Source organism: Cucurbita pepo, chromosome 10 (assembly GCF_057944985.1).
Source record: "Cucurbita pepo subsp. pepo isolate OVF chromosome 10, ASM5794498v1, whole genome shotgun sequence".
In the NCBI taxonomy this organism is placed as follows: Eukaryota; Viridiplantae; Streptophyta; class Magnoliopsida; order Cucurbitales; family Cucurbitaceae; genus Cucurbita; species Cucurbita pepo.
The window spans coordinates 3,442,771-3,470,162 of record NC_141807.1 but is presented as its reverse complement, the minus strand read 5'-3'; the positions used below and the strand labels follow the sequence as shown (position 1 = coordinate 3,470,162).

General features: G+C 38.4%; 7 protein-coding genes across 22 annotated transcripts; 3 read left to right on the top strand and 4 right to left on the bottom strand.

Annotated features, from left to right (window-relative positions):
* Positions 1–883: 883 nt before the first annotated feature.
* On the top strand, positions 884–3,571 carry LOC111804456 (zinc finger protein GAI-ASSOCIATED FACTOR 1). The gene is made up of 4 exons (XM_023689262.2): positions 884–1,518; positions 1,602–1,998; positions 2,095–2,300; positions 2,657–3,571. Exons 1-4 carry the CDS (start codon positions 1,395–1,397, stop codon positions 3,403–3,405), a joined length of 1,476 nt encoding a protein of 491 aa, XP_023545030.2. The 5' UTR covers positions 884–1,394; the 3' UTR covers positions 3,406–3,571.
* On the bottom strand, positions 3,558–6,197 carry LOC111804454 (vicilin-like seed storage protein At4g36700). The gene is made up of 5 exons (XM_023689261.2): positions 5,885–6,197; positions 5,631–5,806; positions 5,470–5,550; positions 5,026–5,358; positions 3,558–4,936 (listed from the first exon to the last, which is right to left on the bottom strand). The coding sequence occupies exons 1-5, from the start codon at positions 6,189–6,191 to the stop codon at positions 3,692–3,694; spliced, it is 2,142 nt and encodes a 713-aa protein (XP_023545029.2). The 5' UTR covers positions 6,192–6,197; the 3' UTR covers positions 3,558–3,691.
* A 720-nt stretch (positions 6,198–6,917) lies between these two features.
* LOC111804256 (zinc finger protein GAI-ASSOCIATED FACTOR 1) lies at positions 6,918–10,031 on the top strand. 2 transcript variants are annotated; one of them, XM_023688992.2, is made up of 4 exons: positions 6,918–7,678; positions 7,764–8,160; positions 8,246–8,466; positions 8,880–10,031. In XM_023688992.2, exons 1-4 carry the CDS (start codon positions 7,570–7,572, stop codon positions 9,698–9,700), a joined length of 1,548 nt encoding a protein of 515 aa, XP_023544760.2. In that variant the 5' UTR covers positions 6,918–7,569; the 3' UTR covers positions 9,701–10,031. The 2 variants fall into 2 exon arrangements, with proteins under 2 accessions (XP_023544760.2, XP_023544759.2); XM_023688991.2 differs by having other exon boundaries at positions 8,246–8,502.
* An 855-nt stretch (positions 10,032–10,886) lies between these two features.
* On the top strand, positions 10,887–13,926 carry LOC111803691 (HVA22-like protein k). 14 transcript variants are annotated; one of them, XR_015422660.1, is made up of 7 exons: positions 10,887–11,072; positions 11,386–11,543; positions 11,760–11,856; positions 11,974–12,162; positions 12,688–12,748; positions 13,210–13,290; positions 13,514–13,926. XR_015422660.1 is itself a non-coding variant. In XM_087127603.1 (6 exons), the coding sequence occupies exons 2-5, from the start codon at positions 11,482–11,484 to the stop codon at positions 13,550–13,552; spliced, it is 243 nt and encodes an 80-aa protein (XP_086983729.1). In that variant the 5' UTR covers positions 10,887–11,072; positions 11,386–11,481; the 3' UTR covers positions 13,553–13,586; positions 13,676–13,926. The 14 variants fall into 14 exon arrangements, 5 of the variants coding, with proteins under 5 accessions (XP_086983729.1, XP_023543985.2, XP_023543984.2 ...); XR_015422664.1 differs by having other exon boundaries at positions 12,987–13,290; XR_015422666.1 differs by having other exon boundaries at positions 12,688–12,786.
* Positions 13,899–18,281, bottom strand: LOC111803690 (G-box-binding factor 1). Of its 2 annotated transcripts, none has more exons than XM_023688212.2 (12): positions 17,905–18,281; positions 16,855–16,923; positions 16,727–16,774; positions 16,521–16,610; positions 16,346–16,435; positions 15,983–16,155; positions 15,846–15,903; positions 15,701–15,749; positions 15,395–15,621; positions 15,061–15,138; positions 14,377–14,502; positions 13,899–14,284 (listed from the first exon to the last, which is right to left on the bottom strand). In XM_023688212.2, the coding sequence occupies exons 2-12, from the start codon at positions 16,912–16,914 to the stop codon at positions 14,183–14,185; spliced, it is 1,101 nt and encodes a 366-aa protein (XP_023543980.1). In that variant the 5' UTR covers positions 16,915–16,923; positions 17,905–18,281; the 3' UTR covers positions 13,899–14,182. The 2 variants fall into 2 exon arrangements, with proteins under 2 accessions (XP_023543980.1, XP_023543977.1); XM_023688209.2 differs by having other exon boundaries at positions 16,855–16,996; positions 17,905–18,280.
* Positions 18,282–18,759: 478 nt separating this feature from the next.
* Positions 18,760–21,924, bottom strand: LOC111804200 (serine/threonine-protein kinase STY13). The gene is made up of 6 exons (XM_023688922.2): positions 21,449–21,924; positions 20,963–21,095; positions 20,050–20,245; positions 19,769–19,890; positions 19,526–19,681; positions 18,760–19,443 (listed from the first exon to the last, which is right to left on the bottom strand). Exons 1-6 carry the CDS (start codon positions 21,676–21,678, stop codon positions 19,141–19,143), a joined length of 1,140 nt encoding a protein of 379 aa, XP_023544690.1. The 5' UTR covers positions 21,679–21,924; the 3' UTR covers positions 18,760–19,140.
* A 710-nt stretch (positions 21,925–22,634) lies between these two features.
* LOC111804327 (homeobox-leucine zipper protein ATHB-40) lies at positions 22,635–24,353 on the bottom strand. The gene is made up of 3 exons (XM_023689087.2): positions 24,100–24,353; positions 23,681–24,009; positions 22,635–23,002 (listed from the first exon to the last, which is right to left on the bottom strand). The coding sequence occupies exons 1-3, from the start codon at positions 24,194–24,196 to the stop codon at positions 22,772–22,774; spliced, it is 657 nt and encodes a 218-aa protein (XP_023544855.2). The 5' UTR covers positions 24,197–24,353; the 3' UTR covers positions 22,635–22,771.
* Positions 24,354–27,392: the final 3,039 nt, after the last annotated feature.

Genomic DNA, 27,392 nt, shown 5'->3' with positions numbered 1-27,392 from the left:
TTGATTCAATAATGGTTGAAGGATGGGGAGAACAATATGAATGGACATGAAAGGTGAGGCTTTCTTTGAATGGGCTTCAATACTTTCACATCCACCATTATAATATATGCTTTCTATCTATGAAAATCTATTGCCACCTCATCCTTTATTAATCTCACTCTCATCCACTATCTTAACAATAATGTCTCACCTTCAACATATATATATATATATATTTGAAATTTTTATAAATACTATTAGGTAAAATTACTCTAAACTTTATTGAATTAATACCATTTATCTAATTATAAATAATTTTTTTTGGGATTTAAATAATTGCTTTTAAAAATGGTATGTTGAGTGAAGTGAAAATTAAAATGGTTGTTAATTTGAATTATTTTGAAAAGTAATTAATGTGAATTAAAAGTTTAAAAAATAACTTAGAAAAAAATTTCGAAAAGATATTCCATTAAATTCTTATTCTAAAAAACAATCCCATTACTACGACAAATTATAAAACTTTAATTTATCAAATTGTACCATTTATTATTAATCAAATATAAAGCATAAGGCTGAGGTGACAAAAATACATTTCTAGAACATAAGGCTGAGGTACCTCAGCCAATTTATATCTAAATGATGAGAAATTAAATAATTGATTTATTTAAAATTTAATGACGGGAAGGGAATTAAATTTTAATTTAAAACACTTAAAAAAAAAAAAAAAAAAAAAAAAAAAACATTAGGGAACACCGACATCGTCCTCGGAGGACATGGAAATTGCCAAAGTTACGAAACGACAAGTGGGATCTGTCCGAAATTGGAAACCTATTTTATTAAAAAAAAAAAAAGAAAAAAAAAGTCTATTATTTTAAATACTTTTAGTATTATTTTTATCTGAAATGAAAAGGCAAAGTCGTCGTCCCTCCACTCTGCTGAATCGGAGATAGAATCCCTCATTTTCCCATTTTCTCTTTCTCTTCGCCTCTTAACAAATCTCTTCTCTCTTATTTTTTCCAGACACCGCCCCGTTTTACACCCATCTCAATTGGGTACCCTCCAATTAGTTATTTGTGGTTGTCCTCCTCCTCGTCCTCCGCCGCCGCCCGCCGGGTTCCATCACCGTCGTGGGGGATGGTGTTTGTTTAATCATTGCGGTTTATTGGGTAATGTGGGATTTTGGTCAGAGTCCCCTCTGAGCTGGTTGGTGGATGGGAAAATTAAAGTTACTTGACTGGTAGAGATGGAGATTTAGGTAGAGATTGAGAGAGAACCAAACCAAAAAAAGAAAACCCTAGGACAACAAAAATTGCTGTCCCCCTCTTTCTCAAAACATTTGAAACAGATAAATGCTCTGAATCTTCTTCTTTACGCCTCTCGATTTTAATATCCTTTTTTGTTTTTTTGCTGTACTCATGCCGGCCGATTTAGAGAATTCCTCGTCGGCTTCCGGCGAACCCACTGAATCCTCCCCCGGAAACGTCGCTGCGACTCCCAAACCCGCCGCTAAGAAAAAACGAAATCTCCCCGGAATGCCAGGTACCATATTGTTTTCTATCATTGGTTATATTAGTTTACTTCTGTTTTTTTGAGTGTTGAATTGGAACTTTTGTTCTGCGTAGATCCGGATGCGGAAGTGATTGCTCTGTCCCCGAAGACCCTTTTGGCCACAAATCGATTTGTTTGCGAGATTTGTAACAAGGGGTTTCAGAGGGATCAGAATCTGCAGCTTCACCGGCGAGGGCACAATCTTCCATGGAAGCTCCGGCAGAGGACAAGTAAGGAGGTGAAGAAGAAGGTCTATGTTTGCCCTGAGAGTTCTTGTGTTCATCACGATCCCTCTAGAGCTCTGGGTGATCTGACTGGGATTAAGAAGCACTTTTGCAGAAAGCACGGCGAGAAGAAGTGGAAATGCGACAAGTGTTCGAAGAAATACGCCGTTCAGTCTGATTGGAAAGCCCATTCCAAAATTTGTGGAACTAGAGAGTATAAATGCGATTGTGGTACTCTGTTTTCCAGGTTCCTAATTCCTCCATTTTGCCTTTGCTTATGTAAATTGTATTTTCATTTGGGGATTTTGAGGGTTTCTTTTTGCTTTTTCTTCTCCCTTTGAAGAAGGGACAGCTTCATTACACATAGAGCTTTCTGTGATGCATTGGCAGAGGAAAATGCAAAAGCTCAGCCTCAGTCGTTGGTGGACAAACCGGTTTCTGATTCTCAGAAAGCGGTGGGGTCTAGTCCGAAGCCATCTCCGCCGCCGGAACCGTCACCTCCGCCGTCAACTTGTGTTCTGTCTCCTGTCTTGCCGATTCAGAGTCCAGGTAAATAAAATCAACAACTACTCTGCCTCCTCAGGTAGCTTTGTCGTGTTTTGTATTTTGTCCCAATGAAATGAACAGAACAAATTTATGTGAAGCCTTGGATTGTAGTTGTTTTTTTTGTCTGTTGTTGTTTCTTTGGTTCTCCATCTGGGGATGGGAGAGTGATTTGAGAGGGAGCCATTAAAAGTGAACTTTTCTGGAATAGTTACTGTCAACACTATGAGATTCACAACTTTATAGTTAAAAACATGATGATTCTGCCTTTTTCTTTTAAAGAATTCCCCGAAATGTTCCTTTCCCTTTCTTTCCCTTTGTTTAACTTGTTTTTCTCCTTGCATTTATCGACGATCGACCAGAGAATCGACCCGAAGAAGCACCGGTGGCTACGACGGGCATGAGTGGTAGCTGCAGCAGTAGCAGCAGCAAGAGCTCGAGCAGCAACAACAGTTCAAGTAGCCAGTTTGCTAGCTTGTTTGCTTCCACAACTACATCAATGAGCCTGCAACCTCCTCGACCCCCGACATTTACAGACTTGATACATACTATGGCTTGTTCGGATCGCTTGACCGATTATGCACCAACGACGACTATTGAACCTATTTCCCTATGTCTTTCAACTAGCCATGGGGCATCAGTTTTTGGGGCTGCCAGCCAAGAGATCCGGCAGTACACACCAAGTCCACAACCTGCAATGTCCGCCACTGCATTACTACAAAAGGCTGCTCAAATGGGAGCAGCAACATCAAATGCCTCATTGCTTCGCGGGTTGGGATTGGGGTTAGTACCGTCCTCCACCACTTCAGCTGCGCCCCAAGAGAGGTTGCCATGGAATCAGCAGAGGCAAATTGAAGCAGATGGCATCTCGATCAGTGCAGGGATCGGACTGGGACTCCCTTGTGATGGCAATTCTGGATTGAAGGAACTAATGAGGAGCAGCAACCATTCGATATTTGCTCCAAAACATACTACCCTTGATTTCCTCGGACTGGGGATGGCAGCAGCTGGTGGCAGCCCCAACAGCAGCCTGGCGGCGCTGATTGGCGGGAGTATGGGATCATACGGAGGGGGTGACAAATCCAGCAAAGACATGAACACAAACAATTAAAGGTAAGAAAAGAAAGGGAAGTCCCCATCTTTTTTGTCCGCTGGCTTTGGGCCCTTCCCTCTATTTTTCTTCACGTTCTTCTCTGTTTGCAACACTATTTTACAGATTTCTGTGTGTACATAATTAATTAATGGGTAAAGAAAGATCCTTGATTGATCTTCAAGAACGAGGGGTTCCTTCATAACAACAATTAGCAACTTACATTTCAGTACAACGTTAAAAACACAAAATGTGGCATTTTTGTCTCTTTTTCATCTCACTGTCTCTCCCTCACATTTCTGTGCGCTTATTCATTGGAGCTAGGTTTGATGATAGGTTGATGATACCACGACGTTGAAGGCTTTTGAGTTAACGTTTGTTGTCTCAGAATTCTTAGTGCTGGCTCTTCTTCTTCTTCCCTGCGTCTTCTCTGTCTTTCTTCTGCCTCTCTCTCCGCCTCTCTGCGTCTCCTCCCTCTCTCTCTTCGATGTGCTTCCTCACTCTCCCTAGCTTCCTCTGCCTCTCTCTCTGCCTCCCTTTCTCCCCTCTCCGCCTCTTCCTCTTCCCTTCTCTCCCTCTCCCTTTCTTCCTCTTCCCTTTTTCTTGCCTCCTCCTCTCTGCGTCTCCTCCCTCTCTCTCTTCGACGTGTTTCCTCACTCTCCCTAGCTTCCTCTGCCTCTCTCTCTGCCTCCCTTTCTCCCCTCTCCGCCTCTTCCTCTTCCCTTCTCTCCCTCTCCCGTTCTTCCTCCTCCCGTTTTCTTGCTTCCTCTTCTTCCCTCTCCCGTTCTTCCTCCTCACGTTTTCTTGCTTCCTCTTCTTCCCTCTCCCGTTCTTCCTCCTCACGTTTTCTTGCTTCCTCTTCTTCCCTCTCCCGTTCTTCCTCCTCACGTTTTCTTGCTTCCTCTTCTTCCCTCTCCCGTTCTTCCTCTTCCCTTTTTCTTGCTTCCTCTTCTTCCCTCTCCCGTTCTTCCTCTTCCCTTCTCCTCCTCTCTTCCTCTCTCTTTGCTTCCTCCTCTTCTCGCTTCCTCTCCTCCTCCTCCTCCCGCTTCCTCTCCTCCTCCTCTTTCCGCTTCCTCTCCTCCTCTTTCCGCTTCCTCTCCTCCTCCTCTTGTCTCTCTCTCTCAGCTTCCTCCTCCATTTTCCTCACTTCCTCTTCAGCACAAGAAGTACACTCCAATATGACTGACTCAACTCTAGCTCCCAACAACCGATCAATCGTTGTCACATTCACATCAAACGACCACGCCAACACTTCCCTGTCCACAGTTTGCAACACCGAGCTACGTCCAGCCAAGAACTGTGGCAGGTTATTCCTGTTCGTCGTGCTAAATCCCACAAAAACAAACGACCCATTGTTGAACGACATCTGCGCCATTGGATGGAACCTTGGCACCACGAACACATCACCTTTACCTACTACAAAACTCCATTTCTTGCATATTGAACTGTTCGTCATGCTCGAACACCCCACCCGAACCACCCCTGCCTCCTCCGACGTCACAATCCCAATCTCCCACGCCCTTGGATTCCAATGCGGACCCATCATTGAGCCCTGCAAGTGAATTCCGTTGTTCGTCATCTTTAAACATAATCATATCAAGAATTAGTGATTTAAACCTTAAAGTTATAGAAATAACTAACCGCTGTGAGGTTGACTACGAAGAAGCCAATGTTGGAGCCCTTCAACTGATGGGAGACTTTCTTAGTTACAGTCAAACTCCATCCATTACAGTTTTCAAAATCTGGGTCTGCTTCAAAAACGTTGTACAACCCTTTCTTCTTCTTCTTCTTCTTCTTCTTATTGAAATCCATACCACTCCCGCCTCCCCCTATGAAAGATTTCAAGAACCGAGCTTCTAATTCCAACGACATCAACAATGACGACCTCGGCTTCTTGCTCAAAGTGGTCGCAGCGTGGACAATCAGCGGCGGCCTCTTCGCGTCCATTATTTCCTCTATTACTTCCTCCGGGACCTTTTGACACATTCGTCACAACAGTTCATAAAATCCCAAATTACCCATATGAAAAAACCATCCCCTTTTGAAGATTTTTAAAAACAACTTGAAACTTAGACGAATTCATACCATGAAAGCTTTACAGAGGACTTCTTTGTCGAATCCACGAACTAGATCGGTGACACGGGAGTACGCTCCGATGGCCGGCTCCTTAAAAAACATGCAACAAGTTTAACTCAGAATCATAGAAACCAGCCAATTTACAGAGTATAAATTGGATTTAAACGTACAAATGGGTCCTCATCTGTGCTGGAAAACAGAGCATACATCCGAAGCTTTTCACGTTCAGTCTCTAAGCTGCTATGAATGTAAAAAATGGCGCCTGGTTGAAGCCTGAAAATATCTCCCCGCCGTAAATCCACCTCCCTCAAATCATCATCATCAAACCAATTCAATCTCCCACTTCCTACAATAATCACAAACATTCATACCATTCAAAATTTCATATATTCGTCGTTTTTTCTTTCAAGAAACCAGAGCATACCAGTGTGCATGTACAACACCATGTCAGCATGAAGAAGAACAGGGAGAAACAGGGAGTTGGGTTCCATTGTAATGAACTGAAGATGGTAAGGTCCGAATTGAGAGGCATCGTATAAATCAACGGCGGAGATCTCGCCGTACTCTGTTTTGAGAAGTGATTTTCTCTCATTGGCTCTCTTCACCACAGGACAGGCCGCTTCCCACCATTTATCATCTGCATTCGAAGGTAGAGAAACGAAAAGGAAGAAGACAGTGAACAGAAAAGAAAGTGAAAATGGCGATCCTGAAATTACAGTGGATTTCTTCATAGTTGCAAAGGCTGAGCTGAAACATTGAATGTCGGAGAAAATTGTTTTATAACAGAACCGAGGAAGAAAGGAAGTGAGGCTACGTGGCGCTTGAAAGAGACACGTGACATGGAAATTGGACGCGTGGAAGCTGACAGAGTCCAAGCTGTTGGGTTCTTGAGGCTCCAATATAGGTGCAGTTGTTTAATAATATTAGTAAATAAATAAATAAATAAATAATTTTAGTATTAGTAATATAAATTTGCTTGCCGTATTAAATTTTTTTACCTACGATTCTGTTTCTAATATATATATATATATATATATATATATATATATATATATATATATAAAAAGATATTAGATCGATTTTCTCCGAAATTTTATTAATTTTATATCTTACGTTCCTTTTATAATTCATTAAATAAATCCATAATTTATAATGGAATTTAATAATTTTTATATTTATATTATTGAGATTGTAACTCATCTAAATTTAAAGTATAATAGGATGAAATTAGAGTAAAATTTTAAAAAATTTAATTAATTTATGTGATATAAAATTTAAATTTCATGTAATTAAAATCTTAATATTTTAATTTTATAGGTAGTAAATATGTGTATTTTTAATAATAATTAATTACAGTTTAATGGTTCGTTGAATCCAGGACACCGAGCTCTTAAATTTGCCGGAACAAATCGACGGTGCAAGATAATTATATATATATATATATATATGGAAGGAGCTGTTTGTCGGAATCGAAGCCGAAAACTTGGACAAAAAGTTACATTCCAAATCCTCTGCACAAAATTCAGCAAACCGCCTCCACTCTACCTTTTCCGTTTTCCCATCTTTTGAAGACTTTTATTTTTCTCTTGAGAAAATCCAAACTCGTCGTCTTCACAGATTCACAGAACTCTATCTCTCTTTCTCTCTGTAAACAGTTCCTCTTCATCTTGTTCACAAGTTTGTTTTGAATCAACGGACAGTGAAGCAGCTGTTCTAGCGGTCTTCACTGGCTCAATCCAGTTCCAGACAGTAGAAAGTAGCCGTCGGTCGATTGTTCTATCTATCTCCGGTGATTGTTTTTCCGGTGGCTGCGTTTATCGAACCCCTTTTAGGTGGGTTTCAAAAGGGTCTCCGTGTTTTGTAATTGCTGTGTTTTTTGGGTAATGTGGGATTTTGGTCAGATACCTCTTGAAGATATTTGACTCGTAGAGAGAGAGAGAGAGTGATAGATGGAGATTGGGGGAGAAACCCTAGAGAGAGTGAATTAAACTATTGTCACCCACAAAAGGATTCCTCGATTTAAAGTTGAAATACTTTCGGGTTTTTTCCTCTTTTGTCTCGATTTTCGAATTGTTCTTCGGATTTGGGAAATTTTACTGCTCCGAAGTCATGCCGGCGGATGAAAAGGATTCGTCCATGGCTTCCGGGAAGGCTAGTGTTTCTTCTCCGGGAGCGAAATCTGCCACTAAGAAAAAGCGAAATCTACCCGGAATGCCAGGTAGTTTGATTATCCAATTGCCCTTTTGAGTTTTTTTGAATTTTTTCGAGAATTCAAATTGATTGAACTTGATTTTCTCTCGCAGATCCGGAAGCGGAAGTAATTGCTCTGTCTCCGAAGACCCTTTTTGCCACAAATCGTTTTGTTTGCGAGATTTGTAACAAGGGGTTTCAGAGGGATCAGAATCTGCAGCTTCACCGGCGAGGTCATAATCTTCCATGGAAGCTCCGGCAGAGGACAAGTAAGGAGGTGAAGAAGAAGGTCTATGTTTGCCCTGAGAGTTCTTGTGTTCATCATGATCCCTCCAGAGCTCTGGGTGATCTGACTGGGATTAAGAAGCACTTTTGCAGAAAGCACGGTGAGAAGAAGTGGAAATGCGATAAGTGTTCGAAGAAATACGCTGTTCAGTCTGATTGGAAAGCTCATTCCAAAATTTGTGGAACCAGAGAGTATAAATGCGATTGTGGAACTTTGTTTTCCTGGTAGATTTAAAATCTTGTTCAGTTCGTCATGGATTTTGTTGAAATTTTTGGGGTTTTGAATTGGGTTTTGGTTTTTCTTTTGCAGGAGGGATAGCTTCATTAGACATAGAGCTTTCTGTGATGCATTGGCGAAGGAAAGTTCAAAAGCTCAGCCTATGCCGGTGGACAAACCGGATTTGCACTCCGACCCCGATGGCGATTCTCAGTCAGCGGCGGTCAAACCAAGTCTAGAGCCTTCTCCTCCACCTCCACCTCCACCGCCTCCGCCATCATCACCGCCGGTTTCATCTCCTCCACAGTCAACTGGTGAGCTAATAACTGCATTACCTGTGCCTAGTCAAGGTAAAGTCAACCTCTTGGCCTTATTCACTTTGTCGTGTGGTCGTTCGTCTTTATGGAACAACAAAATCAATACCAAAACTCTGTTGCTTGTTGTTTGTTTTTGTCTGTTATTGTTCTTTTTTTCCATCTAAAATCCTAACAGTTAGGCGGATGATCGATCTACAATGGAACTTTTTGTGGAATGGCTATCTGTAAACTATTAGACTCTCAGCTTTTGTTGAAGTGATCCCCAAGTGATTAGAAAAGCTAAAAGGAAATGATTGATTGTTCCTCTTTTTTGTTTTGTTTTTAAGAATTCCCAGATGTTGATCTCTGTGTGCCTATGTGAACCTTTTTAATCCTGTTTCTGTTGGTAAGGTTCTTATTTTTCGTAACAGAGCCGTCGGAGAATCCCTCGCAATGTACTGAAGAAGCACCCGGTACACCTGGCCTGAGTCGGAGCAGCAGCAGCAGCAACAAGAGCGCGAGCAGCAATAGCAGCTCGAGAAGCAGTGGATTTGCTGGCTTATTTGCTTCGTCGATGACATCAAGGAGCCTTCAACCTCCAAGACCTCCTGGTTTTACAGACCTAATGCAAGCCATGGCTTGTTCAGATCGCTCATCAGACTATGCATCATCTTCAACCATTGAACCTACTTCTCTGTGTCTTGCAATGAATCAAGGGCCATCGATCTTCCGAACGGCCAGCCAAGACCTCCGGCAGTATGCACCGACGCCACAGCCTGCAATGTCCGCCACAGCATTACTCCAAAAAGCGGCTCAAATAGGTGCAACGGCATCAAATACCTCGTTGCTTCGTGGTTTGGGTTTAGTATCATCTTCTTCCTCTTTAGCTGCCCAGCAAGAGAACTTGCCATGGAACCACCAGAGCCATGGTCAACCTGATGGCATCTCGATCGCTGCAGGGCTCGGACTCGGACTTCCCTGTGATGGAAACTCAGGATTGAAGGAACTAATGATGGGAAACCATTCCATGTTTCCCCCAAAACATACCACCCTGGATTTCCTTGGATTGGGAATGGCAGCTGATGGAAGCCCCAACAGTGGCCTGGCTGCGCTAATTACATCAGTCGGCAGCAGTGTAGACATCGGGGTAACAACATTATCATACGGTGGCAGCGGTGTAGACGTCGGGGTAACAGCGTTATCATACAGCGGCAGCGATGACATATCGGAGAAGAAAACGGAAACAGAATAAGAGAAGCTCTCTTTTGCTCTTTTGAAATGTAAAATTGCGAAAACCCCACAGAATCTCTTCCCTTTTTGTCTTTCAGGTTACTAAACATTTGGTTTTGTGAACTCTTGCTGTCGGCTAGCGGCTTTAGAAACAGAAGCGACATGGAAGGAAGCCATGACTGTACTTATTGTAAGATCAGTGGATCAACCAGTAAATTAAACTTAAAAGACATTGTAATCTAGTGTTGTGGTCGGTTTGAAGTGTGAAAGTGACAAAACTAGAACATCATCATTAAATTATAAATTACATTGTAATGGTTATAATTTGTCTGGTTCCCGACATTTGTTTGCAATATCTTGCAAGAAAAAGAAAAAAAGGACAAATATTTATGTCTCTTCAAATTTGGTCTCCGGAGGAATCACATGGTGTTTTAACTGGTTTGTCTCTTTTTCCACCTCAATTTCTTTATTTTGAGGAATAAATTTCTTTTTTTTTTTTTTTTTTTTTTTTTTTTTGTCTTTCCTCAAATCTTTGATTTAACTTATAGTACACTTCTCTTGTTTAATGAACTGAAGTTATTACTGACCTACTTAAAATTGTCTACGCACGTGAGACATGTATAAGAAAGCCTTTTTTAGGGATCAAGTCATGAATTTTCCACGGGAAATATGTGGGGTTCGAGTTGTTAGACGAACACGACTCTCCACAATGGTATGATATTGTCCACTTTGAGCATAAGCTCTCATGGCTTTGCTTTGGGCTTCCCCAAAAGGCCGCATACCAATGGAGTTAGTATTCCTCACTTATAAACCCATGATCATTCCCTAAATTAGTCGATGTGGGACTTCCATCATCCAACACAAGTTACTCTCGAGAATTTTCTTCCATCTGCCGCCTCATTTATCTAATGAAAAAAAATCTTTTTGTACTCTCTCTTCTATTCCGAGTATTTCATAACATATTATCATTTAGACAAGATTATTTTTCGAGATGATTTTACTTCGTAGTTATTTTATAATCGAGAGCACGAAAGAAAAATATAATACATGATTACTTTTCAAATACAATTCTACAATTATTAGTTGGGAAGGATTATAGCTCATAAGTAAAAGAAAAAAAAAATGGTGAAATTACAAATTTAGCCCTTATGTATTTGATCTATAAACTATTATATATAATAATTTCTTAAACTTTAAATAGTGCTCCCATACATTTGAGTTTTCGACTCCTTTTCTATATACCATCCATTCAATTTTCACACGCATCCAAACCTTTTTCTTTGGATTTTGAGATCTTCGTTCTTGAATCTCTCATTCATTTCGGTGAAGATTTAAGCAGCGATTTTGCTTCCAATTGATCAATGGCTCTTCTCGGCTTCGCAGTTACCAACGAGGTACAATCTCAATTCCCAAATTCGATCTTCTTTTCCATTTCTCCGTTTGCTCGACCTTTTTCCGCTCATTCTCAAATTTAGGAGCTTATTTTGACGAGTTTATTAATGTCTTCTGGATAAAGAGGGTGACCAGTTAGTGATTGGATGGAAGAGGTGTTGTATGTTTCACTTTTACCGATCTCCTATGTAGGATGCATTTTCTAGTAACGAGTTTTGTTTGGCTAGGATGAAAATCACTTGAACTCCATTGCAGGAAGCTATGTATTTTAGTGAGCTGAGTTGAGATGCGATTAACCGTTTGAGACTCAAACAGGTTAGGGATAAAAGTTTGAGTGATTCGCTGCAAACAATGTTAGAAGGATATGACGAGAACTCGAATGTGGGGAAGCTATGATATTTGGGATCCTTTATGGAGGTTGAATTGCAGCTGCTTCTATATCCTCTTGGTTCCAATGTTGTTCGTACGGCATGGTAATCTTTGACTTAAAAACTCCTTTAACACTTGGTCTTATTTGTCTTAACGCCTTTCCTAGTAGCTTGTTCAGCTTATGTTCACTTCGTTCTAAGAAATATACTAATGGGAGATGCAATTCTGAAATTTTGACGAGAATATGGTTGTAATTGGACTACTCTTATAATGTTATACCATTATCTACTGGTTTTCATAATGCCGTTTGGCTTGTTTAGTTGCTCTGTAGGGATTGTCTTACCTGTGAATTCCCCTTCAAGGCAATCGAGAAGAAAGATCAAAATAAGCAATAGAAGTGGCTTTTGTATTGGGCAGGTTGGGAAAAAAAATCTTTTCAGTTCTTTAGCTTTCTTGATTTTTAATTTCAAACTATGGATTATCTTGTATATTGTGTGTCATGGAGAAATATGCAAGCTCTTGGAGGTTTTGCAGGGTTGGCCTAGTTTTCTTTGGGGCATGGGAAGATGTAAAGGAACGTACAATTTTGTGAGTTTGTAATCTATAGGATTATTGTGTTGTCCCATTACGTATCGCCGTCAGCCTCACGGTTTTAAAACGCGTGTGTTTGGGAGAGTTTTTCACACCCTTATAAGAGATGTTTCGTTCTCCTCTCCAACCGATGTGAGATCTCACAATCTGACATATCTAAACTATATTATATAGTATACTGAATCAATTTCATGGAGATTTTTGCTTCTGATTCTACTCATAATTTGTTATGTTATATGGCAATTAACATGTATGTAAACTTAAGCCTCTATATTCTGTCTAATGTATCGGCACTTGGCATTATGGGGTGGCATAAGGATGTTTGTTTAGATACTTAGGTAGCTTTTTTTCTATGGACTCCCTTGTTTTTTCTTAGGTAGCTTTTTTACCCTTGCCAAATAAACTACAAGGCTCTAAATAAGACGAACATTTTTTAGTCAGTCAAACACATATCTGTCTTTCGTCTTCTTTAAACGAAAAATGATGGGCGATAACTATAATTTTTAGAAAGATTGAGCTGTATTTCCGTACTTGTATGCTTGTTGGATTGCCATTAAACCTTGTTATAGTCTAGTCCTTGATATCAATTAGGAGACATATACATGCTGACACTGATCGTTGCTGTATTTTTTTTTTTTATCTGCTGTGAATTTGCAGGTTTCCAATGTACTATCATCTGGAGTTGCGTTTCTTGTTTGTCCAGCTCCCAGCAACTGATGTAAGTACGGGTGCATTTTCTCCCAGCAACTGATTTAAGTACGGATTTCTCCAGCAACTGATGTATGGATTTCTGCATTTCTAGATCTAATTTTCATAGGAAACAAAAGTCTATTTTATCACAAACCCATGGTTACAAGTAATAAAGGCCAAAAAAGGGGTTAGATCTTGTGAGAGTACCTACGGAGTTTGCAAAAGGATTCACCAATTGGAGTTAATAATTATAAAATATTTGTCAGGGACATCAATATAGAGCCAGAAAGGAGATAAACTGAAAGGAAGAAACGCCTATTCTCCTTCAGAGATCTCCTGCCATTTCTTTTCAGCAAAGAACCAAAATAGACCTTGAACAACACTTAGCGACACTTCAGAGATCTCCTACATTTAAACCAAATGTGTTCTGAACTATAGTCTTCCATATCTATTTGTTGCTTTTCGACACTTATCGTTGCTCATTTTCAGGGTGCAAAGAAATTATACACGTACCAGCTGCGTCCTCTCTTCCTTAGGCATACGATCTTGGGGGCGGTTTCAGATGAAGTGGTAACCCTCCCTCATATAGTCACGTCTTGCCTCCACAGAAATATTAGCTCATCAAAGGGCTTAAGAACCATCCACTTTATAAATATTAGACCTTTTAGAGTCTCCGCTGTTTTATACAAAATAAAGGAGATCCCATACGCTATCTAGTCCCTAACAATACAAGTTTTTTTTTGGAGATTAAACGAACAATATTTAGTGTTTGTTTTTCGATTTTCAACTGCAGGTGAAAACCATTGCTGCACGTCAACCAGAGATTCAGTAATTTAGAACCATGTTTATGAGACTAATGAGATCAGGTGAAAACGTAGCAATATCCTGCTTATTGGTTAATTTGTAATTCCATTTCTTTCAACTCTTTATCTTATCTCAACCTCTGGATCAGTAGAAAGGCTTGGGTTTGCAAGACCATATCAGGCTGGAAGGTGCCAACAAATCGAGGATCAAATAAGACTAAAAGCTTGGATTCAGAGTCAGATATTGATGATCGACTTATTGCCAACAGTTTCCATTCGCTGGTGTAGTTGCAACAATATCAACGCCCGGTTTCCTGGAAGTTCATACAGTCTTAGTCTTCCTTTTTCCAATACCTTTCACACAAAACTGAATACTTATGGAAATATTAGAATTTTTTTCACAGATCATCGAGTTCAGTAATTGCAGTAGAAAAGTTATAAGTATTTGTAATCCCCTACAGTATCGATCCTATGCACCATCTGATTCCATGGTGCTGAGTAAAAAAAATTATAATGTTACAGTTGAAACAGGGCCAAGCGTATAGGTCAGAAAAATAGATTCCTATACTCCTACGACAAGATCATAAATCAGAGTTAATATGGTTCCCACTTTCCCAGTCCAGAATCCATAGCTTTTGAATGGTGTAGAGTTGATGTCCTTAGTCCTTACCCTCGTCGTCACGAGATTGGGCAACGGGAGCAGCGATTCCTTTTTCAAAGTTAGCTAATGCTTCTGGTCCACAAAATCGTGTCAATTCTTCCTGTTCCAACAACAAATTTAAAGAGTTTAATTTCAGGACATGACTTCACTAATTCTTTGGAATATTTCGTAGGAAGGAAAAGAATATTTGACCTTGATGGAACTATTTTCTGATGTTAGCTTTTCACATTCCTCGGAGAGCCTCTGCAGCTCATCCCTAAGAGTACGGTTCTCGTTGTTCAAAGTCTGCACTCTCGCCTGTAATTCTTCACACTCCGCCTGCCATTAATAGCATTAAAAACTGGTGATTCTGATGCCCACAAATGGGGAAACTTCTCAGTACTACTAGTCCTAGATATTCCTTCCATAAAGAATTTCACGTTATTCAGTTATATATTATTTTATCTCATAGGCATCATACTGATTCTGTTATGGCATTCAGGGAAGGAATAAGTGGCTGGAAAACCGTAGAACTAATTTTCCCAGTTCTCACAAGGAATGTTGCGTCAAAATTTCATTACAAAAATTTGCAAAATTCCAGTTTCTTCATACATCTTTAAAATTACAATTTTTTATCTAAAGAATTCGATTCTGTGAATATTAATGAAAGGTCTGAGTCAATAAAATATGCAATTTCTGAAGTACAGAGATTTATTGGTCACAAATAAATAATGTTAAAGTGATATTTGTCAAAAATAGCAGAAAATAAAACGTTGAAGAACACATAACCCAAGTGAAGAAAGTAAAAAATAGCTAAAATATTCTGCTCGATATATATACCACACAATATGGGTATCAAAATTGGCAGCTGAAGTTAACACAGGTGAGAATACATACCTGCTTGCGTAATCTTGACCTCCTGGCAGACTCTCGGTTAGATTGCTTCCTTTTCTGCCTTTTCAACTCACGTTCGTCCTACCAATCAACAAATACACAAAAAATTGAAGATTTCAACGAAATTTACAGCGTTTAGAAGTATCCAGGAGTGAAATACTGGCAAAATTCATGTATGAAATGAGAAATAAACTGTCATGGGTGGGTACGTTTATTGACATATTAGACAAAATTCAACAAAATAAATAAATAATCCATTGCCCCTATAGTTTGACTCGAAAAGAATACCAATCTATGAAGTGAAGTCGGGAGATTATTTCAAGGGGGTAGCTCATACTTGAACCCATTGCTCAGGCATCACACCATCACGACCAACCATCGGTGTTGGACCAATGGCTGAGGAGACGGCATTCGCTCTCACTTTTCCAGCCCCTGAAGCACCCGTGGTGTTATTCCACAAATCCATTCCCATGTTCAGATTAGTTCCAGGAATGGAGGTGATGGGTTTCCCAGTTACTGAAGATTTGGCATTTGGTCCACCCGTGTTGTTTTGTGCATTGGCTCCTGAAAATAGCAGTTCAATTACAACATTGATAGCAGCATATATGAGCAGTATAACTTCAATTAAAGTTAAAAGTCACACCATCAGCCAGCATCTGGTTGAAGCTTCCCTTCTTATTTGCAGACAATTCCTAAAAAGACACGGGAATAATCTCACTAGTACAAGTCTATCGTAATAATTGAACCAGTTCAGATGAATGAAAGATCTTGAAGAAAAAGGCACATACATGTTGGTTAGCGTTCTCGTCACTGCCTTCTGATGACCCCTCAGTACCACTATCAGCACTGCAAATACCAGAAATTTTTAATCAGATCAGGTTGAATTTAAAGAAGAATACTTGTACCAAGCCTCAAATTAAAATACCTTTGAGAAGCACCATCATTTCCAGAACTTGAAGCCACCTTTCCACTATCCCCGGTCCTACCACCACCTGAACCAGTATTTCCTGACGTGCCCTTGGATTTTTTTGAGGCCCTTTCTTTTCCATCCGGGGACTTTCCTTCATATTCTGCATTAATTGGTGCTGAGCCAGGAGTCTACAAATGAAAAGCATGTAAAGAACCAATTTAAAATCCTTCTATTCTGTTCTAGTAATTTATGTGGGAATATGAGAACGAATGACCGAGCAAACAGCATATGATGTTAAGATAAAACCATGAAGAAAAAAGATTCACTGATTTGACAATGAATAGAATCCACTAGCTCATCGTGTAAAATGAAGATTACCACGGTGATATTGGGGTGGGCATAAACTCCCCCAGGAGGATATATAGCTGGATAAGGAACTGGAGTCCCATAAGGTGGCATCAAAGGATGCTGAAAAATATTTACACAAAATTAAGCAAATAGGAACCTTATTGTCATCTGTGAAAAATATCAAACTTCATGCGACTTTGAGTACCTGGCCTCCCCAAATGTAAGGGTGGGGAGTTGGAGAAGCAACAGTAGACGCAAAATAGGGAGGTGGAGTAGCACCAGCACCATAATAAGCCTGCATAAGAGGCTAAACTTTGAGATAGCAGTATTAATCGAGATCTTCAAAACTATTCTAGGTGTTAGATGAATTCAAAAAAGGCAATTAGTATAGACCCAAACGTCCATACTAACCTGCATTGAGCTTGACCAATCAGGATATGAAGGTGCCGGAGCTATGTCCTGTGCGTAATGATCAAAATAATTAAAGATATGAACAACTTGAGAATGAAAATTGGCAGAAGGAAGGAAGGTTCAATCACCTGAGATGAAGAGAGAGGCTTGGAAGTTTTAGAAGGCGTGCCCTCTTCCCCTGTCCCCATTAGCCAATGCTGAAAACAAACCACTATAATTCAACAATATCCGAGTTACAGTCCGGTGTCCTAGATGATTTCTACGACCAACCTGATAATCAGTTACCAACAACAATGAATGAGAGAAATACACTCGGACTGTTACTTTAGGGAAAAAACATAATTTCATTCAACCAGTACGTCGTGCAATAATAAATTCATAGTTGGACTGGTACAGTACCAATCTACAGAGTTAAAGATACAATAGGATGGCCATCATTCAACACTGCTACCAATTTAGATCATAATATTAGAACTTCGATTCCCAAATAAGGATCTGCTTCCCGGAATTAGTGAGAATTCCAATGGTCTCACTGATTCCAGGGATCCACTAATGAATAACTTTCTCTAATCATAGAAATTAATGACATTTTGTTCTCAGGGATCCAATCTTCCATACCCCAAATCATAGGTTCCGACATAAACGCCGAAAAATTCTGCGATCGAGCATGTTTCTACATGTGAAATTTACTTCCCAAATGGGGAATCTAACATATAATACCTACACCTACTTACAAGAACACAGCTTCCAATCCCAAACCATATATGTAAAATCATTCGAGCAAAGCAATTTTTTCCCCTAAAAACAGAATTGCTTATAAAATTGCTGCAGAGGACTCCATTAATCTTCGAATTAAACATAGACGGCCACATATCGAGGGGCAAATAGAAGACATCAAATAAAGAAGGATTAGTGAGGCTAAAAAACTTGGTCTGAGAAACTGGAGTATAAGAAAATAATCCCAAAAAGAAGTTGAATCGAATCCGAAAACCAAAAGACGGCCAAGATATTTCCACATCCCAAAACTTGAGTTTAATTCGACGACAATAGACAGCCGTAAGAGAAAACTTCAAAAAGGAGACTAAAATTAGGACCAAATACGACCAAATGTTCCAATACACTACGTGTCTGTACAGGAAGAAACCAAACATTAGCGAGAGAGAGAGAGAGAGAGAGACCTGCTTTCATGGCGCAAGAAAACTTCAAGAGGAATGATGTGGAAGTCCAGGTGGAAGGCGTGTCTATATGTAGGTTATTGACTGGATGATCAACGGCTGAGAATTGTGGATTCTGGATCTCTCGAAATCCAAATCCGATCTCTGCGGCTCAAAAAAGAAACCACAAACTTTGCGCAGGGAAAAACCTAGTTACTATGTGTGTGAGAGCGAGTGTGATTGTTGTCGGCTGGCGGTGGCGACGGGAAGGATAGAGATGCAGTGTACGGCGGAAGAAAAGAGTGGCGCCACCACTAAAACCGCCTCTGCCGACGAAGAAGACTGCGCGTGGAAATCAGAGAGATGGGGATCCGGTGTAACGGTGTCCCTTTAGGATGACCTGGGTTAAGTTTAATCGACGGCTTCGGGTTAGGGTTTCGCCAATTGACACGTGCGAAAAGATCCTTCCAGCTGTCCACGTTTTACTGGATCAGATTTGTGACGAAGCCAAACTTCGATGACTCATCGTGACAGCTAATGGATAACCTTAAATATTGTACCAATGTTTTTTCTCTACATTAATCTTCATAAAATTAATACAATTCTTAAACATTTTGCTAAAATTATAAATTTAATAATTGAAAAATGTGTTTAAACCATATAAAGCCAAAATTCACCACCAGTAAATATGTTAGGAAGATGTTTCTACATTCTCTCCAACCGTGGTGGCAAATCCACTTTTAAGGTCCAGCATCTTTGCTGGCACTCGTTCTATCTTTCCATGTAAGATCTCAGAATTCACCCCTGTCCTCCTTAAAACTCGTTTCCCTCGAATAAATTTAACGGTAAATAAAAAACAAAAAGGTTTAGAAAATAGAAAAAGAAAATTAAGCAAGAACATAAAATGCTCAGCTTTTGATTTACTAAACAGATGGACTTTCTGCAATGAGCCACAATTTGCCCACAATCATGACAACCCTCTTTAAAGCCTTCATGAACTTAAACAGCAAAATAAGCAAACCCACAGACCCAGAAAGGCAGAAACTATTTAAAAAGTGACCAAAAAATAAGCATCCTGTTCATCAAAACCTGCTATTTCTTTGCCTATCCTTTATGTACAGTGTGTCTCTTACAAAATTGGATCCGGGTTGGGTACCAACCCATCTCCTACGAACCTGTAGTTGTAAGTGAAAATCAACAAATCTATCCGACCATTTACACCTATTTGCCAAGACATGGAACCCCAACAAAACCTGTCGGTCAATCAGACAAGCAAAAGTTGTAGCAACATTTGAGGCAGAACGAAGAGCTTCTATGTCTTCTAGCCTTGTGCTGTCTCCTGCTCTGAGAAGCCGATGTGTCTGATGCACAATCCACCTCCTTCTCTGTTTTGTCGTCCATGTTGGGAAGTGAAGATTCTTTTAACACAAATGTTTGAAGAAGATTAGAAAGAGAATCTATGACTTGTGTGAATTCTGGACGGCCATTGGGATCCTCAGACCAGCATGACTGCAAGAGAGGGGCAATATCTTCTGGGATGTCCTCAAGACTTGGTCTTATGTTCTGAATCAACAAATGGTTCATCAACTCATAACAGCAACATAGAATTGCAAAACTGAACATACTTTTAATGTTAAAATCAAACCTTGGCTGTGGCATATGCCACCATTACATTATTTCTGCCTTTGAATGGAGTCTTGTTTGTCAGCAATTCCCAAAGAATTATTGAGAAGCTGTACACATCTGCCTTGTGATCATAGCATTTCTTACCTCCAACAGGCAATGGATCAATGCTAAATAGCTGATCAGTAAATAGATACATTAACAGAACATAACACTAGGACATGAACTTTCCTCAAACCATACAAAAAAAAAAAAAAAAGCTTACCTCAGGAGCCATCCAACGGTAAGTACCAGCCTCAGTAGTCATTTCACCAGATATTTCCTCCCTGGCCAACCCAAAGTCGGCTAGCTTAACACGTTGCTTGTCTTCTGTCAGCAGTAGATTGCCTGAGTAAACATGAAGAGTGTTTATGGAAATAGCCTCAGCTTCCTAGTTCAAGTCCCTAAGTTGAAATTTTAATAACTTCAATTTTTTTAAGAAAAGGGCTTCTGGGGACTATGGACAGGAAGATGATAGAGTAATGTAGATGAGAAACAGCACAGTACTTGGTTTTAAGTCGCGATGAATGATGCCATTTGCATGCAAGTATGCCATTACTCGTGACAGATCTAGAGCAAGACTAAGGGAAAATTTCAAATCTGGGGTTTCTGGCCGGATGCTCCACAAGTACTTCTGGAGTGTTCCACCCTTCATAAGTTCGGTGATTATCATCAATGTCGGCTCTATGGAAGCGCCAATGAACTGTTTTAAGTAGAATAAGGTGTCAGCTAACTAATAAGAAATCAGAAAAAGATGAACATTTAAATGTATGTTCACTAAATAGACTTACAATCTTCTTCTCCATTACTAGATTTATAACCCATCATATTTTCCTCTAGTTTGTTCTGTTTTACATACGTGCTTCCGGAAAAGCCTTTGTTTAACTCTAATCTACAAGTTTTCCTTGGTTAGTTTAACTCTAATCTATAAGATAAAATGCTGTGTTTAAGCAAGAAGTATCGAGGATGGTTGGTGGGGAGTCCCACGTCTGCTAATTAAGAGGATAATCATGGGTTTATAAGTAGGGAATACATCTCTATTGGTACGAGACATTTTGGGGAAACAAAAAACAAAGGCATGAGAGTTGAAGCTCAAAGCGGACAATATCATACTACCGTGGAAGTTCATGATTCCTAACGAAAAGCGTATGCTCAACCTTTTAAAACTTTTAAAACCAATGGAAGTACTCAGATCGACCAAGAAAGAGACTGAGGAGACCTAAATGAACAATCCATAAACACACTAATCTTACACTCTCTAGCCTCTTCCCCAAAAGCAATAGATAATGGCATTCAATTTGCAACATAAAGACTACAAAACAGAGTTAAATTACAAGTTGTTCGATGTCTTGAATCTTTATAACGAAATAATAGTGAGAAACTAGAGTGAATTGTACGAGTTTTTCATAAAAACAATTACCTGAATAACGTTCTCATGATTCACTCTTGATAGCAACATAACCTCCCTCTGAAATCTCTCCTTCTTTTCAGGACTTATAGCTGATGTTCTGCTTGCCTGTATAATCTTCACGGCAACAGGTTGACAATCGTACCTATACAATATCAAAATCCTTATCTAAATTGCATTAGCCATTGCAATGCATTATGAACACAAAACTAGCAACAAAACCACAGTTTTTTGAATAGTCAAGATTTGGCCTATTGCAAGCATAGAACAAACAGATACGACCCATTTCATTTTACAACCAACCGATAAATTCATCTATGGCAGCAAGCAAGCATTAGACGCATATTGTTCTTTACTGCTGACCCAGTAATTTAAAACAATCAAAGATTTCCCCACGCATAAATTACACTAAGATCATGCTAAACCGAGGGTAGAATCATATGGCACAATGTGAGAACTCAAACAGGAAAAAAGAAAAAGAGAGATAAGGAAACGTACAGTCCTTGATAGACAATGGAGCATGAACCTTCCCCAATAACTTCGCCGATCTTCAAACGACGAGGGTCAATGAGCAAACTGGGTTCGATCTTGAAGACGAAGTCTGAACCGAAATCTTCAGAATCATGAACCCCAATGAAGGGACTTAAAGCACTGGAAATTGTCCTGAAGGAATTGGAGTTGGAGTTGGAGTTGGAGCAGGAGTGTTCTTCATCGGAATGGCCCGACATTGTTGGAGATCCTTCTACTTTCACTCCTCCCTCACTCAGTCTATTCCATTGGAGACGAAGCGTATCAGAAATCGGGAAACGAAAACATGAAACACGAAAAGAAGAGATTAAAAACCCAAAAACAAATAATCAGGCTTTAATCGAGTGAATGTCGTTGATTTGGAAAGAATTTAAAAAGTTGAGGACAGGGAGGAGGCAAAGCCAAAAGAGAGGGAAAAAACGAAACCCAAAAACCAGTGACGTACATTCTGGTGAAACCAATAAATTTTTTGGTATTAATCAAATGATTAAATTCTTGTTGCTTTTCTTTGATTATGATTACCCTGCATCAGTTGAATCGTTCTAACGCTGCCGCGTGTTATCAGATTAAAGCCTGCTTCATGATTGGTCGACTCACGTGGTGCCAAAAATTAAGAGATGTAGCAGATTGTGGCTCTGGTATTACGGAAATATTCGGGAAATTTTTGGACGTTTTTTGGGGAACCCCCCCCCCCCCCCCCCCCCGTACGGTGGGGCCCATGTAATCGGAGAATTGGAGACACGACTTGTCGTTCGTTTCAGGATGCACCAAAATCATTTTAGTCATCGTAAAATATAAACGTGACAATAAATATTTGCTTATTTTTGGCATTTATAATTGTGGGACGTACTTTTATCTCATATATTTTAGGCCCAATAGCGAGGCCCATCAACAGTACGCTGATCGGGCTCAAAATCCATGGTAGGCCCAATATCCAGTTCAATTTTTTATAATAATTTATTCAAATCTAATTAATTTTATTATTAACGTTAAATTAAATGTATAATATGTTTTAATCCTACATTTCTGTGAATTTCGAATTTAAGGCCTAATTGGTCAGATCTCAAAAACACTCTATTGAAATTTTAAAATTTAAAAATTTATTAAATATAAAATTTAATAATTAATTTTTAAAAGTAAATATATCACAAATAAATGATTAATCAGATAAGGATTATGACCTTAAAATAAAATTTTATTTAGTATATTCTGTCTTTTTCCATTAGATGGTGTGTGATTGAGTATATCCACAAAGAAACACTAATTAATTAGTGGACATAATAAATAGATTAATTAATAATTAGTGTACATATAATTAAGATACCACTCCACTGGTTGATTATAATTGTTCTCTTGCATGGAATAGAATACATCTTCATATTCTTCCATTAATATCTCTCCCCAACACGCCGCCGCTTGCACGTCATCCATCGTCACCGACCACCGACGGTTTCTCTCGCTTACTTCCACCAGTTTCTGTATCTCATTCTTGGCTTCCGCTAATTGCTCTTTCAGTTTCTCTATCTGAATTCATACAAATATCTAATTATTTCCTAATAAAAAAAAAAAGCATTTTGTTGTTTTATTACCATATTTTGTTAATTTCTTACTAGATAAGCACATTAAAAGGCAGTAATAGATCAGGTCAAACCAAATACTACTCTTCCACTTTGAGTATAAGCTCTCGTGGTTTTGTTTTAGGCTTCCCAGAATTATTTGATTATAAACTCATGATCATTCCCTGTATTAGCGGATATGAGACTTTCATCATCCAACAGTTTTTCTCCAACAAGGTATGTCTCCCCTTACTCGAGACTTTACTCCTTTTTATTTTGGAGTTTTAGTCATTTTTTATTATACCTTCGAGTAGGCTCGACTCCTTTTCTTAGAGTCCTTTGTTCGACATTTGAGGATTTACCAATCTAGTAGCACGACTAAATTTAGGACATGACTCTGATACCGATACCATGTTAAGAATGAGAAATAGAATTGAGATCAAAAGTGTGTATTCTTATTGATATTCATAAGAATTTATATCTACTGCTAAGAAAAATATAAATATTGAGAATAAAATAAAATATACTCCTGACTAAATCATAGAAGAAAGAATATTAAGATATAATAGGTAAGATATATTCCATAACTGAAATATCACCGTAATAGGAAAGTATGAGAGAAAAAGTTGGAACTATAACAACTAACCTCAGATTGAAGATGGGTTTTCTGGAGAACAGCAGAATCGTGAGCTGTTTTGAGAATGGAATATTGGTGTTCCAGTTTCTGGTTCTTCCACCGTGCACGGCGGTTCTGAAACCAGATGGCGACTTGGCTTGGATCGAGGCCTAATTCTGAAGCCAACCGATTTTTCCTCTCCGTTTCCAATTTGTGCTCGTTTCCAAAGTTGATTTCCAAAAGCTTCACTTGCTCTGAACTCAGCTTCCTCTTCTTCAACCCGGCAGCGGCCTCGGCCACCTCCTTCGCTCTGCTCCTCCTCCGCCGTCGCTTCGTCGGCTTGTTTCCCTCTGCCGTACCTGAAAAACAATGGAAATCAAATAGAATTAATAATCACGTAGAAGATAAAACTGAACGCTAATGGGTTTGAGTTATTAAAATTAAAGAACCTTGTTGGGGTAGCATTTGGGTGTAAATTTCAGGATTGTAGATGTGGGAGATGAGTGTAGAATTGTCGTCGTCGGGTCGGAGATTGACGGCGGCCATTGTCACCGGCGGTCAATTTTGAGCAGTGGGAGAAGAGTTGGGGGTTGGTTTAATCAGGGATTGGTTTGCAACTTATTTATAGACGAATAAATAGGATTTATTTTTCTTTATTCGCAGAACTGCCTCTTTATTTTTATGTAATCACAGTTGTGCCCGGTTTTATCTTTATGAGGGTGTGGGCATGCAATTAATTAATTTTGAGTTGGAAATGGAATCTATTTTTTCGAGTATTGATATTAAAATTTACTTTAAAAAATTAATAATTAAAGAAGCGAGGTACATCATGACACGTGATTCACTATGTTTAATGGACTTTCAATTTTAAAAAGTTTATAATAAATATTTAAAATTTTACGAATCTATTGTATTTCTACAAAATTCAATTATATCTCATATATTTTGTAATATTATATATATATACATACATATATATATATATATATATATATATATATATATAAACATATTATATTAAAACATTAAATATATTTAAATTTATAGATTGAAATGACACAAAAATGAACATCAATTCAAACATCCAATTCGAACCAAATAAAAAAAAAATGAAAGTATAGAAGAAAAAAAGGGGAATTCATTGGAAAGTTAAAAATAAATTATTACATTCTAATATTACACAATGCATACTTACGTAAATAGTATTTGAACATGTACATATTAAAAGTTTGTGGATAAATATGATGACGTAGGAAGGGGTGCCGACACAGACTTTCCCGAACCAGAGGAATGGCAAAAATATTTTTATAAATGGGAAAATTTAAAACAAAAACAAAGCAAATTAAAACCTACCACCCTCACGGTTTTTTTTATTATTATTCATTTTTTATGGTGTTGATATTGTTGGATGAAAATCCTACGTGGACAAATTTAGAGAATAATTATGAGTTTATAATCAAGTAATACTATTTTCATTGGGATGACGGCTTTGTCAAACACATACTTTCCACAATAATATGATATTGTACACTTTATCTAACAAATATAATTAAGCATATTTTGCCTGAATCGATTCTATGTTGGGACTCGTGTTGGTTTGTAGGAATAGTTTTCAATCTTAGAAGTGAATAATGCACGTAATGTGATCATGTGATGTCGCATCATGTACTAAATCTTGGGCATGGATCATTACAGATAATCCCGTAGAAAGTTTGCACCTAATTAGATTTTTTCCATCCTCATGCCAAAGTTTAGAACTTTAATGTTTGATTGGACCCTTAAGAAGAGTTAGAGCACAGAGTTAGAAAAGGTGTCTTCTTCTCCCTCGTCTGGTCGTGTTTAATGTATAGAAGCATGGTAGGATAAGTCCAAGAAGCATTGAAGCAGGGGGTTAGAGAAGGGCGACCCCCACACGGAAAAGGAGAAGAAGATGGGTTTAGTTTGAAGATAGGCCAAGAGTAACAGGGGCAGGAAGTCAAAGATAGAAACAAGCCCCCCTCCCGAAGCATGCATGTAATCTTTGTTAAGAATATTCAGTACTGAATTATAGTTTATCATATCTAGATATTTGACTTACATTAGGACTTACTACACCCACAGATCCCCTTTTAAAGATCACCCATTGAGGTTATACCCATTAATTAGTTAACAAGAATTATGAGCCAGATTGTAGCGAGTAAAGACCCGTTGTGGGGCTTTTATTTACTTGTTTCGTTAAGTTTTATCTTCGAGGAATTTCGTATCGTAAAAACGTATCTCTTTTTCTTTTGGTTTTGGTTGAATTCAGTGAATTGTATGTGGACATTGCATTCAACAAAATGGGCATAAAAAAAATGGGGTTTTATATTTACGTACTTATTTGGACTCATTTTCCATGTCGGTTTCATCCCAACTACTTTCAAAAGTTAAAAGAAAAAGAGAGCCTAAGAAATGAAAGGGGAAAGCTTTGTTGGTGTTTTTCCTTCCTTTTCTACTGGCATGCACAGGTGGAGTGGACTAGATTGAATGAATGACACGGTGAATTAAAAAAATAACCACTTATAGTAAAAGAATCATTTAAAAATTGTGTAAGATCCTGTCATGTGCTAAATGGAAAAAGTATTGGATAATTTTACCACTTTCTAATTGGAACACTTGAGGCGTGCTTGGATTTAGGGATAACTCTTCTCCCTTTTACCTTCTTAAGCAAACCATATCGGATTTAAGGTGGATTTGCCAAAGAACCATCCTTTTTGTGGTTTTATTTACCCACATACCCACATTCCCACATCGGCTTTTCCTTCCCTTTTTGGGGTAAATAAAATAAAAGTAATAAGCCTAAGCATAGCTCCTGTTCTTGGAATTTGCGCATATTAAGATTTGGATAAAGCGGTGGAATGAGTAGAGCGTTTATTAAATTTAATGCGTTTGCTTAACCTAGGGTTTTTATTTATTTACTAAATTTTAAAATAATAATAATAATGGAGAAATACAGAGAGGCAGCAAAAAGAGATGCACATGAGAGAGGGAGATGTGATTCCTTTGTCTGATTATTTATTTAATTATGTTTAATATAATGTTTAAGCGTTTAATTAACCAAAGATGGTCTCGAACTAATGGGTTTCATGTTTATCCCAACACATCCAACCCATGTTTCCCCATCTTCCAACTTCCCCTTCATATCTTATTTAATCATGCTTTTCTTTTATAATTTGGAATTAATCACAGTTATTATATTACTCTAATCTCTTAATTAAACTTTTCTTTTCTTTGCTTATCATATCAGCTCTATTCTTTTAATTAAACTTTCAATTTCTTTTTATCTAATAGATACTTAAAATTATAATTAACCTAATATATTTGTTGAATGAATGGAGAGAGGTTGTTGAAGGCTGCCGACAGGGGACCCCCCACGCTTGGAGGGCCGGTATTATGGTTTGTACCCTACTTGGGGTGTTGTTGGATGTGACTATTACATACCCGTTGGTTTTTTTATACATTAAAAATTATTTTTTTGTGGATTGGTTCCACTCCATCGTTCTCAATAATTAAATAAACTTGAATCTTCAATTTTACTCTAAACTTTAAAAACGTGCATGTCAGAATGTCAGAAGAAGTTGCAGTTTCGTGTTAATTAGAAGTAAAAGAAAATTATGAATTTAAAAATGCGTAGAAAATGATAATAAAATTTTAATTTGAAGTTTTATAGATATTTAAATTTAAAAGCAATATCACTAAATATCGAGATAAACAAACTCCAAGG